Source organism: Cherax quadricarinatus, unplaced genomic scaffold (genome assembly GCF_038502225.1).
Source record: "Cherax quadricarinatus isolate ZL_2023a unplaced genomic scaffold, ASM3850222v1 Contig37, whole genome shotgun sequence".
In the NCBI taxonomy this organism is placed as follows: domain Eukaryota; kingdom Metazoa; phylum Arthropoda; class Malacostraca; order Decapoda; family Parastacidae; genus Cherax; species Cherax quadricarinatus.
Genome location: NW_027195063.1, coordinates 370,144 through 386,184, shown reverse-complemented (window position 1 = coordinate 386,184; position 16,041 = coordinate 370,144). Strand labels below are relative to the sequence as shown.

The window sequence follows — 16,041 nt, the reverse complement described above, 5'->3', positions numbered from 1 at the left end:
AAAATACTAAAAAAACCGCTATTTTCTGCCATTAAAAACCTATCATCAAACTTTAAGTTTATTTAGGCCTAGGTACACATAATTATAATTATTTTATATAGTGTAGATGGCCCAGGATAACATAAAATAATGACTGTCCATTAAGCTTCTTAATGACCTTGGCAAACTTGTAATAATTATTATTAATAATAATTATTATAATATTAATTATTATCATAATTATTAATAATAATTATAATAATAATAATAATAATAATAATAATAATAATTATAATAATAATAATAATAATAATAATAATAATAATAATAATAATAATTATAATAATAATAATGATAATAATAATAATAATAATAATTATAATAATAATAATAATAATAATAATAATAATAATAATAATAATAATAATAATAATAATAATAATAATAATAATGATAATAATAATAATAATAATAATAATAATAATAATAATAATAATAATAATAATAATAATAATAATAATAATAATAATAATAATAATAATAATAATAATAATAATAATAATAATGTGGAAATTTTTCTAGGGTTGATTACCTTCATGTACCCCAACATTACATACATACAAGTAATCACCTTGGGAGACAACAACTATATTGTTCACCGTAGTCACCCCGTGGTGACATGTGAGAAAACTTAACCACCTCTGGTCACTGCAGGTGGCCACTCGACCCTCACTATCTTATCCATATCTATCCCAGACCAGACTCAAGAAATCTTAATGACACGATTGCAAACAAACCATACCCCGGCCGGGATTGAACCCGCGGTCATAGAGTCGCTAACGCGACGGGCTGGAGTTTTGAGACTCTATGACCGCGGGTTCAATCCCGGCCGGGGGTATGGTTTATCCCAGACCAGTATAGATCGGATAGCACCCTCAAGTACGGCGCTACTAATTAATTGTGGACTGTATAGATTATATTAGTTTAACTTAATGAAGGGGGAGGGGTAGGTTACACATGGATATATCCATCAAGGAAAAACACTTGTACATAATCCCACCACTTACCAGATATTCTCTGGTGGTCACTTGATGTAGCTGGATCACCCATAACCTATCCAATTACAACATACCTAACTGGCCAGTATCAGTCTGTTATAACTAGAAGGGTTACTTAACTGTGGGTGATTGATACTCCTTATTTCCTCCATTCACCATCTCATTTCGATGTCCTGCTACACCGACACGGTTCTTATTCCAGCAGGACGAGGTATCCGTCGGTTTGTCCCGGTTTAGAAGTCGTGACTCAATAAACTTCACTTTCCTGGTAATAAATAATAAATTTGTTGAGTTAGGCATAAGAATTAACAACTGGGCGTCTACACTGCAAACTGAATTGTTTGCAATCCTAATGGCGCTAAAGCTAACCTATGACACTGAGCTTGACTCTGTCATCATTACTGATTCTATGTCATCATTGAAGGCTCTTGGCTCATATAATGACTCCAACAACATGCTCATTGGGGAAGCCAGGTATAGATACTCAAAAATTAGGGACAAAGGATTTAATGTACAATTGCTATGGATCCCATCACACATTGGATTACTCCTTCATGATAAAGTTGATATGTTAGCCAAGAAGAGTACCCAGAAGGAGAATGTAGAATATAACTTTGGTATAACTGTGTCTAGCATTAGGAATAATATTAGGAGAGAAGTAAATAATGAAAATGATTGTTATAGGAATGCAGTTAGAAGCCTGAGTAGATCTATAACCCACTATGATAACATGAACGTAGATAAGTATGTTTATGGAGCAACTTGCAATGTGAACAGACTGACTGATGTTGTAGTGGCCAGGCTTAGGCTTGGTTACAAGTACTTCTGGCAGTTTGGGAGACACACAGATGATGATCAAACTAAATGTAAATTATGTGATCAGGCATATGGTCACTCTCTTGAACACTATGTGCTTAATTGTCCACTTATTGAGGAATACAGAGACAGACAGTATAATAACCTATGTGACATGTCAAGATATCTTATTAATGAAAATAAGATACCAGATATACTAAGTAAATTTCCTAAATTTGCTTGTAACAGATAAGTGAACTATAGATATGTAGATATAAATTCATATGTATTCCTGTTAACCCTTTGGGGCCTAGTTCCTAGGCCTTTTGTGTATCCATATGCTCTCGCGCTACCGTCCACAGGATGGATATGGGGTGCACAATAAACTAGCCACTTCGGTGGCAAAATCTAATCTAAAAAATCTTAACTTAGCGTTATTATCATTAATTACATTACAATTCACAAGACGATTTAATGTCTCATAATTATTATACACATTAGAGATCACTCCATTAAGATCTGAGACCGATGAGTGATGATTAAACCAAGGGTAATTTTCCCCGGGACACAGTCCATGGTGACGCGCCAGTCACCCAGTCCTACCATTATTCACTCATTTTACCACTCTATTACCGTGGTCCCGTCAATCACGTTCCCTCACTCTCCACCAGGAACAGTTACGACACTTCCTACAGTCAGTGGCCAGGCGTCAAACACCTTTTATTGTACAGCAATAAAGGAATGGAACAGACTGCCCTCACATGTCAAAGCCAGTCATAACATGAACCAGTTCAAGAAGAGTGCCAAAAAGTGTTTGATGAATGTAGCTACAGAAAGGGAGGGGAATGATTTTCTATTTTTTTAGCTAACATACGTGTAAATTTTACCTTATTCCTAGTAATGACCCTCGTATTGTAGATAGTCTTAATGACCTTGGTGTAGTAGATAGTCTTAATGACCCTCGTGTAGTAGATAGTCTTAATGACCCTCGTATTGTAGATAGTCTTAATGACCCTCGTGTAGTAAATAGTCTTAATGACCCTCGTGTAGTAGATAGTCTTAATGACCCTCGTATTGTAGATAGTCTTAATGACCCTCGTGTAGTAGACAGTCTTTTTAGTATGATAATAAGATGTTATCTTCATTGTAGAATAATAAGAAAATATTACTGGGTAATATATTGGATTTGGGTAGCATTGAAAATTGGATTGGTCAAATTTTTGTTAGTGGGATGAATTGTAAAGGACCTGCCTAGTATGGGCCAACAGGCCTGCTGCAGTGTTCCTCCTTTCTTATGTTCTTATGTTCTTATATTATAATAATAAGGTAAAAGGACCCCAATGGAAATAAGTCACTCTGTCTGACTTTTTTGGGTTATCCCAGGTTCTCTACACATATGCTGCTATGTATGATAATTCTATGTAACTGTATTTGTGTATACCTGAATAAATTTACTTACTTACTTACTTAGGCCGCCGTGAACGCCAATTTCCTGGTTCCATGCTTTCCCAGCCTCCTCACTACATTCAAAACACTCGGCCTCCTCCATGCCCCAGTTCGACCTCTACCCCCGCACATCCGTGCATGCGCAAAGGGAACTCTTGGTTCTATCCTATTTTCAAATACATTTTTGACTCATATCGACACATTAAACACCTATTATGCACTATAGTTTGGGAAAATTAAAATATTTTCCACAAATAATAATAATAATAATAATAATAATAATAATAATAATAATAATAATAATAATAATAATAATAACAATAATAATAATAATAATAATAATAACAATAATAATAATAATAATAATAATAATAATAATAATAATAATAATAATAATAATAATAATAATAATATTTATTACTACCAGTACCTGACACAACTTATACAGACCATAGCTGACACCTATGACATACTACTATATAGAAAGTTCCTTGTTATGTACAGCATTTCCTGCATATTAGGTCAGTTTTGTCCCAGGATGCCACCCACACCAGTCACCTAACACCCAGGATGTGACCCACACCAGTCCACTAACACCCAGGATGCCACCCACACCAGTCACCTAACACCCAGGATGTGACCCACACCAGTCCACTAACACCCAGGATGCCACCCACACCAGTCCACTAACACCCAGGATGTGACCCACACCAGTCCACTAACACCCAGGATGTAACCCACACCAGTCCACTAACACCCAGGATGCCACCCACACCAGTCCACTAACACCCAGGATGTGACCCACACCAGTCCACTAACACCGAGGATGCCAACCACACCAGTCACCTAACACCCAGATACCTATTTTACCTCAGACTGCAGCATTTTACTCCTTAAACTAGATAATTAGGGTATCATAGGTCATGCACTTTCATACATAAAATCTTGATTTACGGGCAACAATGTGTCTATCAAGGTCACAGCCTCGTCATGATGACCTGTGGACACTGGTGTTCCACAGGGAAGCATCTTTGCCCCTCTGTTTTTTCTTCTATTAGTAGTCACAGCTAGGAGCTGTGACTCGGGGCCAGGAGCTGTGACTCGACTCCTGTAACCATAACTAGGTGATTAAGGTATCACAGCAGTTTAGACCTGCTCTCCTTGACCCAACTTTTGTCATCTCCCACTCTAATCTAAAGTCCCTCAACAACATTGTTAATGAGGTACAGTTCCTGGACCCATTGTGCACCTCTGTAATGTTGAGGTACAGTTCCTGGACCCATTATATGCCTCTGTAATGTCGAGGTACAATCCCTGGACCCATTATATACCTCTGTAATGTTGAGGTACAGTTCCTGGACCCATTATGTACCTCTGTAATGTTGAGGTACAGTTCCTGGACCCATTATGTGCTGTCTCCTAAATGCATATTATATGTTTCCTGTGCCTCGATTGGTAACTCACTCGGTTCGATCCCCGGTGCGGGTGAAAACATTGGGAGGGAATTAATGATCTTGATGAAGGAATTACAAGTGATATGAGTAAATTCGCCGATGACACAAAGATATGTAGGATAATTGATTCAAACGTAGTTATCAGGGAACTTCAGGAGGATTTAGACAAATTCAATAGGGTACTTAATGTAGTTCCTATATTCAAATCAGGGGATAAGTCCGTTCCTTCAAACTACCGTCCAATAAGTCTGACGTCTATAGTTGGTAAATTATTAGAATCAAATATAGATATCATTAGAAGTCACGTTGAAGAGCATAATTTGATTAATGAATCTGAGCATGGGTTCACGAGAGGTGGTTCCTGCCTGACAAACTTACTGACGTTCTTCGGTAGAACATTTGTGGCAGTTGACAGTCATAAGGAATATGATATTGTTTATTTGGATTTTAGTAAAGCCTTCGATAGAGTACCTCACAGGAGACTCTTAAGTGGCAGCTCATGGTATAGGAGGTCAAGTTCCAGCATGGATAGAAGCTTACCAATAGAAAGCAGAGAGTTACCATTAATGGGGTGAAATCTGAATTCAATTCAATTCAATTCAAAGTTTATTCTCTATAAGGATCACTAATGGCGTTCCACAAGGATCAGTTTTAGGCCCTCTCTTGTTCATAATTTACATTAATGACCTTGATGAAGGAATTACGAGTGACATGAGCAAAGATAGGCCGTATAATTCACTCATAGGAGGATACCAGTGAACTCCAGGAGGATTTGGGCAAATTAATGTCTGCAAAAATGGCAGATGAAGTTCAATGTGGATAAGTGTAAGGTACTTTGTCCTTGGTAATGATAATAACCCTCGAAGCTATAATCTAGGTGAAGTAGAGCTTGATCATTCAGACTGTGAAAAAGACTTGGGAGTCATGGTAAGCAGAAATCTAAAGCCAAGACAGCAGTGCCTTAGTGTGCACAACAAGGCCAACAGATTACTTGGATTTATCTCAAGAAGTATAAGTAACAGAAGTCCAAAAGTTATTTTACAGCTCTATATATCACTAGTGAGGCCTCATTTATATTATGCTGCTCAGTTTTGGTCCCCTTACTACAGGATGGACATAGACTCATTAGAGAACATACAGAGAAGAATGACTAAAATGATTTACTGTGTAAGGAACCTCCCGTATGAAGATAGACTTAAAGCCTTAAATCTCCACTCTCTGGAGAGGCGTAGAATGAGGGGAGATATCATTGAAGTGTATAAGTGGATGACGGGCATAAACAAGGGAGATATTAATAAAGTACTGAGGGTGTCGAACCAGGTAAGAACCAGGAATAATGGATTTAAGTTGGATAAATTTAGATTTAGAAAGGACATAGGTAAGTACTGGTTTTCTAACAGAGTTGTGGATGTGTGGAACAGTCTTCCCAGTGGGGTGATAGAGGCTAGGACCTTGGGTAGCTTTAAGAAGAGATTGGGAGGGGTTGGGTTTAATTGGTGCCATTGGGTACTGAAGTTAATTCTTGGGTAGCTTTAGCTAGAGGTCGTTTTTATGACGACCTGCCTTGTATGGGCCAGTAGGCCTTTTGCAGTGTTCCTCCATTTTTATGTTCTTAGGTTAACCTACACTTAGGAGACTGACATTTATTTCGACATTTCGATTCGACTCGGACCCGTCTTCTGTCTACTAACTAGAAGACGGGAATCATCACGGGAGCTGTGACTCGACCCCTGCAAACACATTTAAGTGAGTACAGTTATTATAGATTTCCTGTTTTCGCTCTTCTTAATTACATATATACTCAGATTTCAATTTTTTTTATTATTAAATTTGGTAATGAGAAAATAAAGCGCTAAAACAGCACCACCACGCAATGTAAATAGGTTCTGAAGATTGGCGAAAAGTGCTAAATCTATGAGGTTAAGCGCTGAGTTGGACATACTGCTTAGTGTTGTTGGAGTTGTAAAGGGTCACCAAAGTTTAGGTCTTATTGAACCCGGGAGTCCGGGTAACTGCAAAATAAATGGAAATTCAAGTTTATTTCAACATTATAACCCCTCAAGGAAGGTTCCTTGATGTTGGTGAGGGGCTCTTGATTTAGGGAATTGGATCTGTGCTCCAGTTCCCCGAATTAAGCCTGAATGCCTTCCACATCCCCCCACCCAGGCGCTGTATAATCCTCCGGGTTTAGCGCTTCCCCCTTGATTATAATAATAATTCAACATTATAAACTATTTACACAGAGATTGGTGACATATTGAAGCTCATAGTTATGCAGAGTAGTTCTTATAAGTAGTTTCTGGCAGAGCCAGATACCAACTGAGGTCTGGTAACCAGCGAATGTATTCCTGGTATTTAAAAAAAAATGGACAGACAGGTAGTATTAAACTACATGTCAGAGTCACTGAGATGTATACAATGTAAGGTGTCCCGTAGCTGGGTTGGTAGCGCATTCAACTTACACTGTGAGATTCGCGGTTCGATCCCCGGTACGGGTAAGTAAGTTTATTCAGGTATACACAAATACAGTTACATAGCCTGGAGTTTACCTGGAGAGAGTTCCGGGGGTCACCGCCCCCGCGGCCCGGTCTGTGACCAGGCCTCCTGGTGGATCAGAGCCTGATCAACCAGGCTGTTGCTGCTAGCTGCACGCAAACCAACGTACGAGCCACAGCCCGGCTGGTCAGGAACCGACTTTAGGTGCTTGTCCAGTGCCAGCTTGAAGACTGCCAGGGGTCTGTTGGTAATCCCCCTTATGTATGCTGGGAGGCAGTTGAACAGTCTCGGGCCCCTGACACTTATTGTATGGTCTCTTAACGTGCTAGTGACACCCCTGCTTTTCATTGGGGGGATGTTGCATTATCATATATAGCAGCATATGTATAGAGAAACTGGGATAACCAAAAAAAGTCGGACAAAGTGACTTATTTCCATTGGAGTCCTTTATAGAAACATTAGGATATGTTTCCTTAAGACACTTGCTGTCAGTAGGTAAGACACATAGGCAACATTTAGGCAACTTTATTCTGAAACGTTTCGCCTACACAGTAGGCTTCTTCAGTCGAGTACAGAAAGTAGGCAGGAACAGTAGAGATGTGAAGACGATGTAATCAGTCCATCACCCTTGAAGTCGTAAATTTGAGGTTGTCAGTCCCTCAGCTTGGAGAAGTTCAGTTCCAAAGTCAGGAACTTACTGAAGGTCAAGTGACAGTGTTGAGACTTAAATACTGTGGGAAGGAGAGGTGCAGAGTAGTAGTAGTGAGAATGTAGCCACTGAGAGGGACATGACCTCTCAGTGGCTACCATTGTATACCATTTTGATATTCACACCTGTTGTCCCTGTTCATCTAGCAGTAAGTACGTAGCTGGGTGTTAGTGGACTGGTGTGGGTGGCATCCTGGGTGTTAGTGGACTGGTGTGGGTGGCATCCTGGGTGTTAGTCGACTGGTGTGGGTGGCATCCTGGGTGTTAGTGGACTGGTGTGGGTGGTATCCTGGGTGTTAGTGGACTGGTGTGGGTGGTATCCTGGGTGTTAGTGGACTGGTGTGGGTGGTATCCTGGGTGTTAGTGGACTGGTGTGGGTGGCATCCTGGGGACTAAAAGTGTCCATTACATCCAGTGACCGTGGAAGACAAGCGACCATGGAGGACACTTGTCCTCCACGTACACGTGTCCTCTAATGGAACGGCCTGGTGGCCTGGTGGCTAAAGCACCCGCTTCACACACGGAGGGCCCGGGTTCGATTCCCGGCGGGTGGAAACATTTCGACACGTTTCCTTACACCTGTTGTCCTGTTCACCTAGCAGCAAATAGGTACCTGGGTGTTAGTCGACTGGTGTGGGTCGCATCCTGGGGGACAAGATTAAGGACCCCAATGGAAATAAGTTAGACAGTCCTCGATGACGCACTGACTTTCTTGGGTTATCCTGGGTGGCTAACCCTCCGGGGTTAAAAATCCGAACGAAATCTTATCTTATCTTATCTATCTTACCACTTATTGAACCCGGACTCACGGACAAGTGTCCGAAATTCCGGGTTCAATAAGAGATAAGTTTTAGTGACCCTTAACAACCACAAACAACAACAATGGCGTCACTTTCTTCAAGAAGTTAACAATACTTTCCATTTATTGCCAAAAAAGAGACAATAATAAGGTATAAGTGTCGTAAATAAGAAGAGAAGAAGACAATAAGCTTCAAGTTGTCGTATTATCAAGAAAATAAGAAATTATGGCTTCTTATACTGCTAAAAATTGTCTGGAATTTTTGAAAGAAATGGGTCGATTAAAGGCAAGAAATTTATATTAATTTATCCCCTCAAGGAAGGTTCCTTGATGTTGGTGAGGGGCTCTTGTTTTAGGGAATTGGATCTGTGCTCCAGTTCCCCGAATTAAGCCTGAATGCCTTCCACATCCCCCCCCCCAGGCGCTGTATAATCTTCCGGGTTTAGCGCTTCCCCCTTGATTATAATAATAATAATAATAATATATTAATTTATATATATATATATATATGTTCATGTATATATATAAATACACATACCTACATTAGTTTATTTATCTATATTTTAGTTATTATTATTATTATTATTATTATTATTATTATTTTTATTATTATTATTATTATTATTATTGCTATTATTATTATTATTATTATTATTATTATTATTGCTATTATTATTATTATTATTATTATTATTATTGCTATTTTTATTATTATTATTATTATTGTTGCTATTATTATTATTATTATTATTATTATTGCTAGTATTATTATTATTATTATTGCTATTATTATTATTATTATTATTATTATTATTATTATTATTATTGCTATTATTATTATTATTATTATTATTATTATTATTATTATTGTTGTTGTTGCTAGTATTATTATTATTATTATTATTATTATTATTATTGCTATTATTATTATTATTATTATTATTATTATTATTATTATTGCTATTATTATTATTATTATTATTATTATTATTATTATTATTATTATTATTATTGTTGTTGCTAGTATTATTATTATTATTATTATTATTATTATTATTATTGCTATTATTATTATTATTATTATTATTATTATTATTATTTGTCCAGTCAAATTTCTAGATTGTATTAAACAAATAATTTTTTATTATTATTCAATTAATAATAATTATAGCATCATCAGTAACTGGCGAACAACCAATTATTTCCCTCAGATTCCATTTTTATGTCAATTATTATAATAATTGAAAGTAAGCACTAAACCCACCAGAGTCATTACACCATTACTAACAGGCGGGATTTATCAAGCAGTTTCAAACCGACTCGATGTCGGGAATGAAAATACCACTAGCGTAATGTATCGCACGAGTAATTTGTCGTTTGGACGGAAAATTAACCGTGTGATTGGTAATCGAAGTTTTATTTCCAGCACATGAAGAGAACGGGATGGGTTCTCCGTAACGTCAGTGACCCGGAGACCATATCAGGTCACATGTACCGGATGGCCGTTATGTCGTTCCTTCTCGACGACGACGACAATGTCAATAGGGACAGGTGAGATTTTTGTCGTATAGTCGACTCTCTTTTATCAAACTCTCTTATGTAGCCCCCTTATAAAACTCTTATGTAGCCCCCTTATAAAACTCTTATGTAGCCCCCTTATAAAACTCTTATGTAGCCCCCTTATAAAACTCTTATGTAGCCCCCTTATAAAACTCTCTTATGTAGCCCCCTTATAAAACTCTTATGTAGCCCCCTTATAAAACTCTCTTATGTAGCCCCCTTATAAAACTCTTATGTAGCCCCCTTATAAAACTCTCTTATGTAGCCCCCTTATAAAACTCTTATGTAGCCCCCTTATAAAACTCTTATGTAGCCCCCTTATAAAACTCTTATGTAGCCCCCTTATAAAACTCTCTTATGTAGCCCCCTTATAAAACTCTTATGTAGCCCCCTTATAAAACTCTTATGTAGCCCCCTTATAAAACTCTCTTATGTAGCCCCCTTATCAAACTCTCTTATGTAGCCCCCTTATAAAACTCTTATGTAGCCCCCTTATAAAACTCTCTTATGTAGCCCCCTTATAAAACTCTTATGTAGCCCCCTTATAAAACTCTTATGTAGCCCCCTTATAAAACTCTTATGTAGCCCCCTTATAAAACTCTTATGTAGCCCCCTTATAAAACTCTCTTATGTAGCCCCCTTATAAAACTCTCTTATGTAGCCCCCTTATAAAACTCTTATGTAGCCCCCTTATAAAACTCTCTTATGTAGCCCCCTTATAAAACTCTCTTATGTAGCCCCCTTATAAAACTCTTATGTAGCCCCCTTATAAAACTCTCTTATGTAGCCCCCTTATAAAACTCTCGTATGTAGCCCCCTTATAAAACTCTCTTATGTAGCCCCTTATAAAACTCTCTTATGTAGCCCCCTTATAAAACTCTTATGTAGCCCCCTTATAAAACTCTCTTATGTAGCCCCCTTATAAAACTCTCTTATGTAGCCCCCTTATAAAACTCTCTTATGTAGCCCCCTTATAAAACTCTCTTTTGTAGCCCCCTTATAAAACTCTCTTATGTAGCCCCCTTATAAAACTCTCTTATGTAGCCCCCTTATAAAACTCTCTTTTGTAGCCCCCTTATAAAACTCTCTTATGTAGCCCCCTTATAAAACTCTCTTATGTAGCCCCCTTATAAAACTCTCTTATAAAACTCTGGTCAATTCACCTCTTGTTAAATATTGTATCATTTGGAAATAAGTTATTATTATCATTATTATTATTATTATTATTATTATTATTATTATTATTATATGTGGGAAGATTGTTTATCCAATGTTTTCTGTACCCAACATACAGGCAGTGCCATGCAGAGGGGGGGAGGGGAGGGGGTGGTGGCCCCAGGCATCCAAATGAGGGGGTATCCAATTAGAGAGGATAATAAGATAGTGATTTGGGGCATACAATCAAGGAGACTTTGGGGCATACAATCAAGGAGACTTTGGGGCATACAATCAAGGAGTCTTTGGGGCATACAATCAAGGAGTCTTTGGGGCATACGATCAAGGAGACTTGGGGCATACAATCAAGGAGACTTGGGGCATACAATCAAGGAGACTTTGGGGCATACAATCAAGGAGTCATTGGGGCATACAATCAAGGAGTCTTTGGGGCATACAATCAAGGAGTCTTTGGGGCATACAATCAATGAGTCTTTGGGGCATACAATCAAGGAGACTTGGGGCATACAATCAAGAGACTGTGGGGCATACAATCAAGGAGACTTGGGGCATACAATCAAGGAGACTTTGGGGCATACAATCAAGGAGACTTTGGGGCATACAATCAAGGAGTCTTTGGGGCATATAATCAAGGAGACTTTGGGGTATACAATCAAGGAGACTTTGGGGCATACAATCAAGGAGACTTTGGGGTATACAATCAAGGAGACTTTGGGGCATACAATCAAGGAGTCAGCCCCGGGCATCACCAGACCTCTTCACGCCACTATATACAAGTTAACTGAAATACACTGTAAAAGCATTTAAATATATTTTTTTCAGAGTGATGAAGATATCATTGGTTCACGACATGGCAGAAAGCGTTGTGGGCGACCTGACCCCACACTGTGGAGTCTCCGACGAGGACAAACATAAAAAGGAGGTCGCAGCCATGGAACACTTCATAACTCTGGTCGGAGAAAAGGCCGGAAATGAAATGTATAATCTGTTTTTGGTATGTTCGATTACAGTTGTGGTGTTCTGTAGCTGGGCTGGTAGCACACACACTCACACACACTGAGATCCGTGGTTCGATCCCCGGTACAGGTGGAAACATTTGGACATGTTTCCTTAGGGCACCTGCTGTCCATGTTCACCTAGCAGTAAAATGGGTACCTAGGTGTTCGGTGACTGGTGTGGGTTGCATCCTGAGACAAAATTGACCTAATTTGTGGGAAATGCTCAGCACAACAAGCGGTTATCTATATAGTAGTATGTCACTGACGCCAGCTATGGTCTGTATACCTTGTACATGTACAGTGGACCCCCGCTTAACGATCACCTCCCAATGCGACCAATTATGTAAGTGTATTTATGTAAGTGCGTTTGTACGTGTATGTTTGGGGGTCTGAAATGGACTAATCTACTTCACAATATTTCTTATGGGAACAAATTCGGTCAGTACTGGCACCTGAACATACTTCTGGAGTGAAAAAATATCGTTAATCGGGGGTCCACTGTACTTGTAGAAATAAAATTATTATTATGTGTGGAATATATAACAGATAGGTCTTTCTTTCTGGGTCACCGCCTCGGTAGGAAACAACCGATGTGTTAAAAAAAAAGTCAGTGCCTGCGGTGATTGAATAAATGATGGCGAATGTGTTTCCTTGTTTTACGAGTCACTCTGTTTTGGATGGAGATGGTCGCTAAGGTAAAAAATAACAAAGAACACTACAGTGTATATTTCTGCCTACCATAAGGCCCTCTTCACTCTGCTGAAGTTATGCCATTTACCACTATTGTATAAAATGTATTTTTTATTTAGCAAAGCCTTAGTCTGCCCGAAATGCCCAGGCATGCTGATGGCCTTCTTTGTAATTAATATTTTATAACGTAAACCACACACTGTAAGATTTACAAGAAAATAAGCATTTTCATTTTCATTATTTACTCGCTAATTTCTATTCAGAGAATGCATAATTTTTATTTAACGAGGCTACCATTTTAGGATTAGTATTCACTTAAAATTTTATCCTCCAAGAATGTATAATTTAACCCTTAAAATATATACATATTCTTGGAGGGTTAAATTATACATTTTTTAACCCTCCAAGAATGTATAATTTAATAATGTTGACATCTTTCAGGAATACGAAGAACAAAAGACACCTGAAGCCAAACTTGTCAAAGATTTAGACAAGTTTGACATGATCTTGCAAGCCTTTGAGTACGAGACAAGTCAGGACCGTGCGGGCTCGCTTGACGAATTCTTCAAGTCGACGGAAGGAGTGTTTACGCACCCCAAGGTCAAGAAGTGGGTCGAAGAATTGTATGTACAGAGAAACCGAGTGCTGAACGATCCAGCAGAACATTCTTAAATTAACCATCGACTGAATGTTTTGATTAAAGTCAAATATTTATTTTGTTCTGTGACTTTATTGATTAAAGTCAAATATTTACTTTGTTTTCTGACTTTATTGATTAAAATCAGATAACTATTTATTCTGTATGTAGTGGCAGGAGTCGGGTGGTAACCTGCGAGAGGATAGAACTGGTAGTAGTTAAGTGTGGTGAGATGGGATGGGTTTGAGAAGTACAGGTCAGCATTGTTACAGTGGTCTCCAGAGTGGGTAATATCCTTTTGATCAACAATTTGGATATAGAAGAAGGCCCCACTTATACAGCAGGTTAGCTTCTGGGCTACTGTAGGGCCCCACTTATACAGCAGGTTAGCTTCTGGGCTACTGTAGGGCCCCACTTATACAGCAGGTTAGCTTCTGGGCTACTGTAGGCCCCACTTATACAGCAGGTTAGCTTCTGGGCTACTGTAGGGCCCCACTTATACAGTAGGTTAGCTTCTGGGCTACTGTAGGGCCCACTTATACAGCAGGTTAGCTTCTGGGCTACTGTAGGGCCCCACTTATACAGCAGGTTAGCTTCTGGGCTACTGTAGGGCCCACTTATACAGCAGGTTAGCTTCTGGGCTACTGTAGGGCCCCACTTATACAGCAGGTTAGCTTCTGGGCTACTGTAGGGCCCCACTTATACAGCAGGTTAGCTTCTGGGCTACTGTAGGGCCCACTTATACAGCAGGTTAGCTTCTGGGCTACTGTAGGGCCCCACTTATACAGCAGGTTAGGTTCTGGGCTACTGTAGGGCCCTGCTTATACAGCAGGTTAGGTTCCTGGCTGCTGCTGTAAAGTGAAACAGCCTTTTTTTTTTCCACTTTCAAATGCATATAAAAGCTTGATTAAATGTTTACACTATCATATATTAAGTGGGAATGGGAAGTACAATGCCTGCACTCTAAAGGAGGGGTTCAGGATATTGGCAGTTTGGAGGGATATGTTGTGTATATAGGTATATGCTTCTAAACTGTTGTGTTCTGGGCGCCTCTGCGAAAACAGTGATTATGTGTGAGTGTGGTGAAAGTGTTGAATGATGATGAAAGTATTTTCTTTTTGGGGATTTTCTTTCTTTTTTGGGTCACCCTGCCTCGGTGGGAGACGGCCGACTTGTTGAAAAAAAAAAAAAAAGTGAGCACTAGAGCTAGGCCTAAAAAGCGCATATACACTACATACGTTACCTTAAGATATTTTCGTCCTTAGCGGATAGTGAGTGGTGAATATATTTATTGTAGGAAGTCTGAATAAATGAAGACTGGCTAGAATTGAAAACCGCTGCATTAGCAAGCCACCATTAAGTGAAGCGGGGGCTACATGACCAGTAGGTTTAGTGCTTGTTTGTATTATAATAATGTAAAGCGGGGTCTCCTCTAGTGAAGCCTAGTGTTACCACCTGACTAGCCAGTAATTTGCTATTAGTTATCTTTGTATCATGACTGAAAAAAACCACTCATTGCAAAACATTTCCTCAAATAAATGTCCTGAACTGTACAAGACTTTTAACACATCTTGTTGGTATCACCAGACCATTTTTCATCTTTCTTAGGGATGGTTCAGTTATAGGGGATTATATAGCCCTGGGAGAGGACGGAATGATACACATGGACATAAATAATGGAGTTATAAATACAGTGGACCCCCGGATAACGATATTTTTTCATTCCAGAAGTATGTTCAGGTGCCAGTACTGACCGAATTTGTTCCCATAAGGAATATTGTGAAGTAGATTAGTCCATTTCAGACCCCCAAACATACACGTACAAACGCACTTACATAACTGGTCGCATTGGGAGATGATCGTAAACCGGGGGTCCACTGTAGAAGGTTTTGAGGATATCCCTTCAGGAAAGAACTCAAAATATGTAATGGACTCAAATTGGATAAATTTACATTTAGGAAGGATATGGGGAAGTACTGGTTTAGTGGACGGTTCTGTGCAGGTGTTTCATACCACTCGTCACGTTAAACCAGACAGTTACAATTTACGTCAGCGCTCTATGACCCTTATGGGTTTAGCACTTCCTTTTGTATAGAAAGGGGTTTAGTTATAGGTAATACATATTTTAAGAAAAAGAGGATAAATAAGTATACACGATATGATGTAGGGCGAAATGACAGTAGTTTGTTGGATTATGTATTGGTAGATAAAAGACTGTTGAGTAGACTTCAGGATGTACATGTTT

The 16,041-nt window shown here is 38.7% G+C and overlaps 1 protein-coding gene across 4 annotated transcripts; it reads left to right on the top strand.

Moving 5' to 3' along the window:
- The first annotated feature begins 8,788 nt into the window (after window positions 1–8,788).
- Window positions 8,789–15,352, top strand: LOC128700975 (5'-deoxynucleotidase HDDC2). 4 transcript variants are annotated; one of them, XR_011391034.1, is made up of 5 exons: window positions 8,789–9,021; window positions 10,162–10,286; window positions 12,294–12,465; window positions 13,601–14,262; window positions 14,629–15,352. XR_011391034.1 is itself a non-coding variant. In XM_053794493.2 (4 exons), exons 1-4 carry the CDS (start codon window positions 8,962–8,964, stop codon window positions 13,829–13,831), a joined length of 588 nt encoding a protein of 195 aa, XP_053650468.1. In that variant the 5' UTR covers window positions 8,789–8,961; the 3' UTR covers window positions 13,832–15,352. The 4 variants fall into 4 exon arrangements, 1 of the variants encoding a protein (XP_053650468.1); XR_008408830.2 differs by having other exon boundaries at window positions 13,601–14,384; window positions 14,425–15,352; XR_008408831.2 differs by having other exon boundaries at window positions 13,601–14,465; window positions 14,507–15,352.
- Window positions 15,353–16,041: the final 689 nt, after the last annotated feature.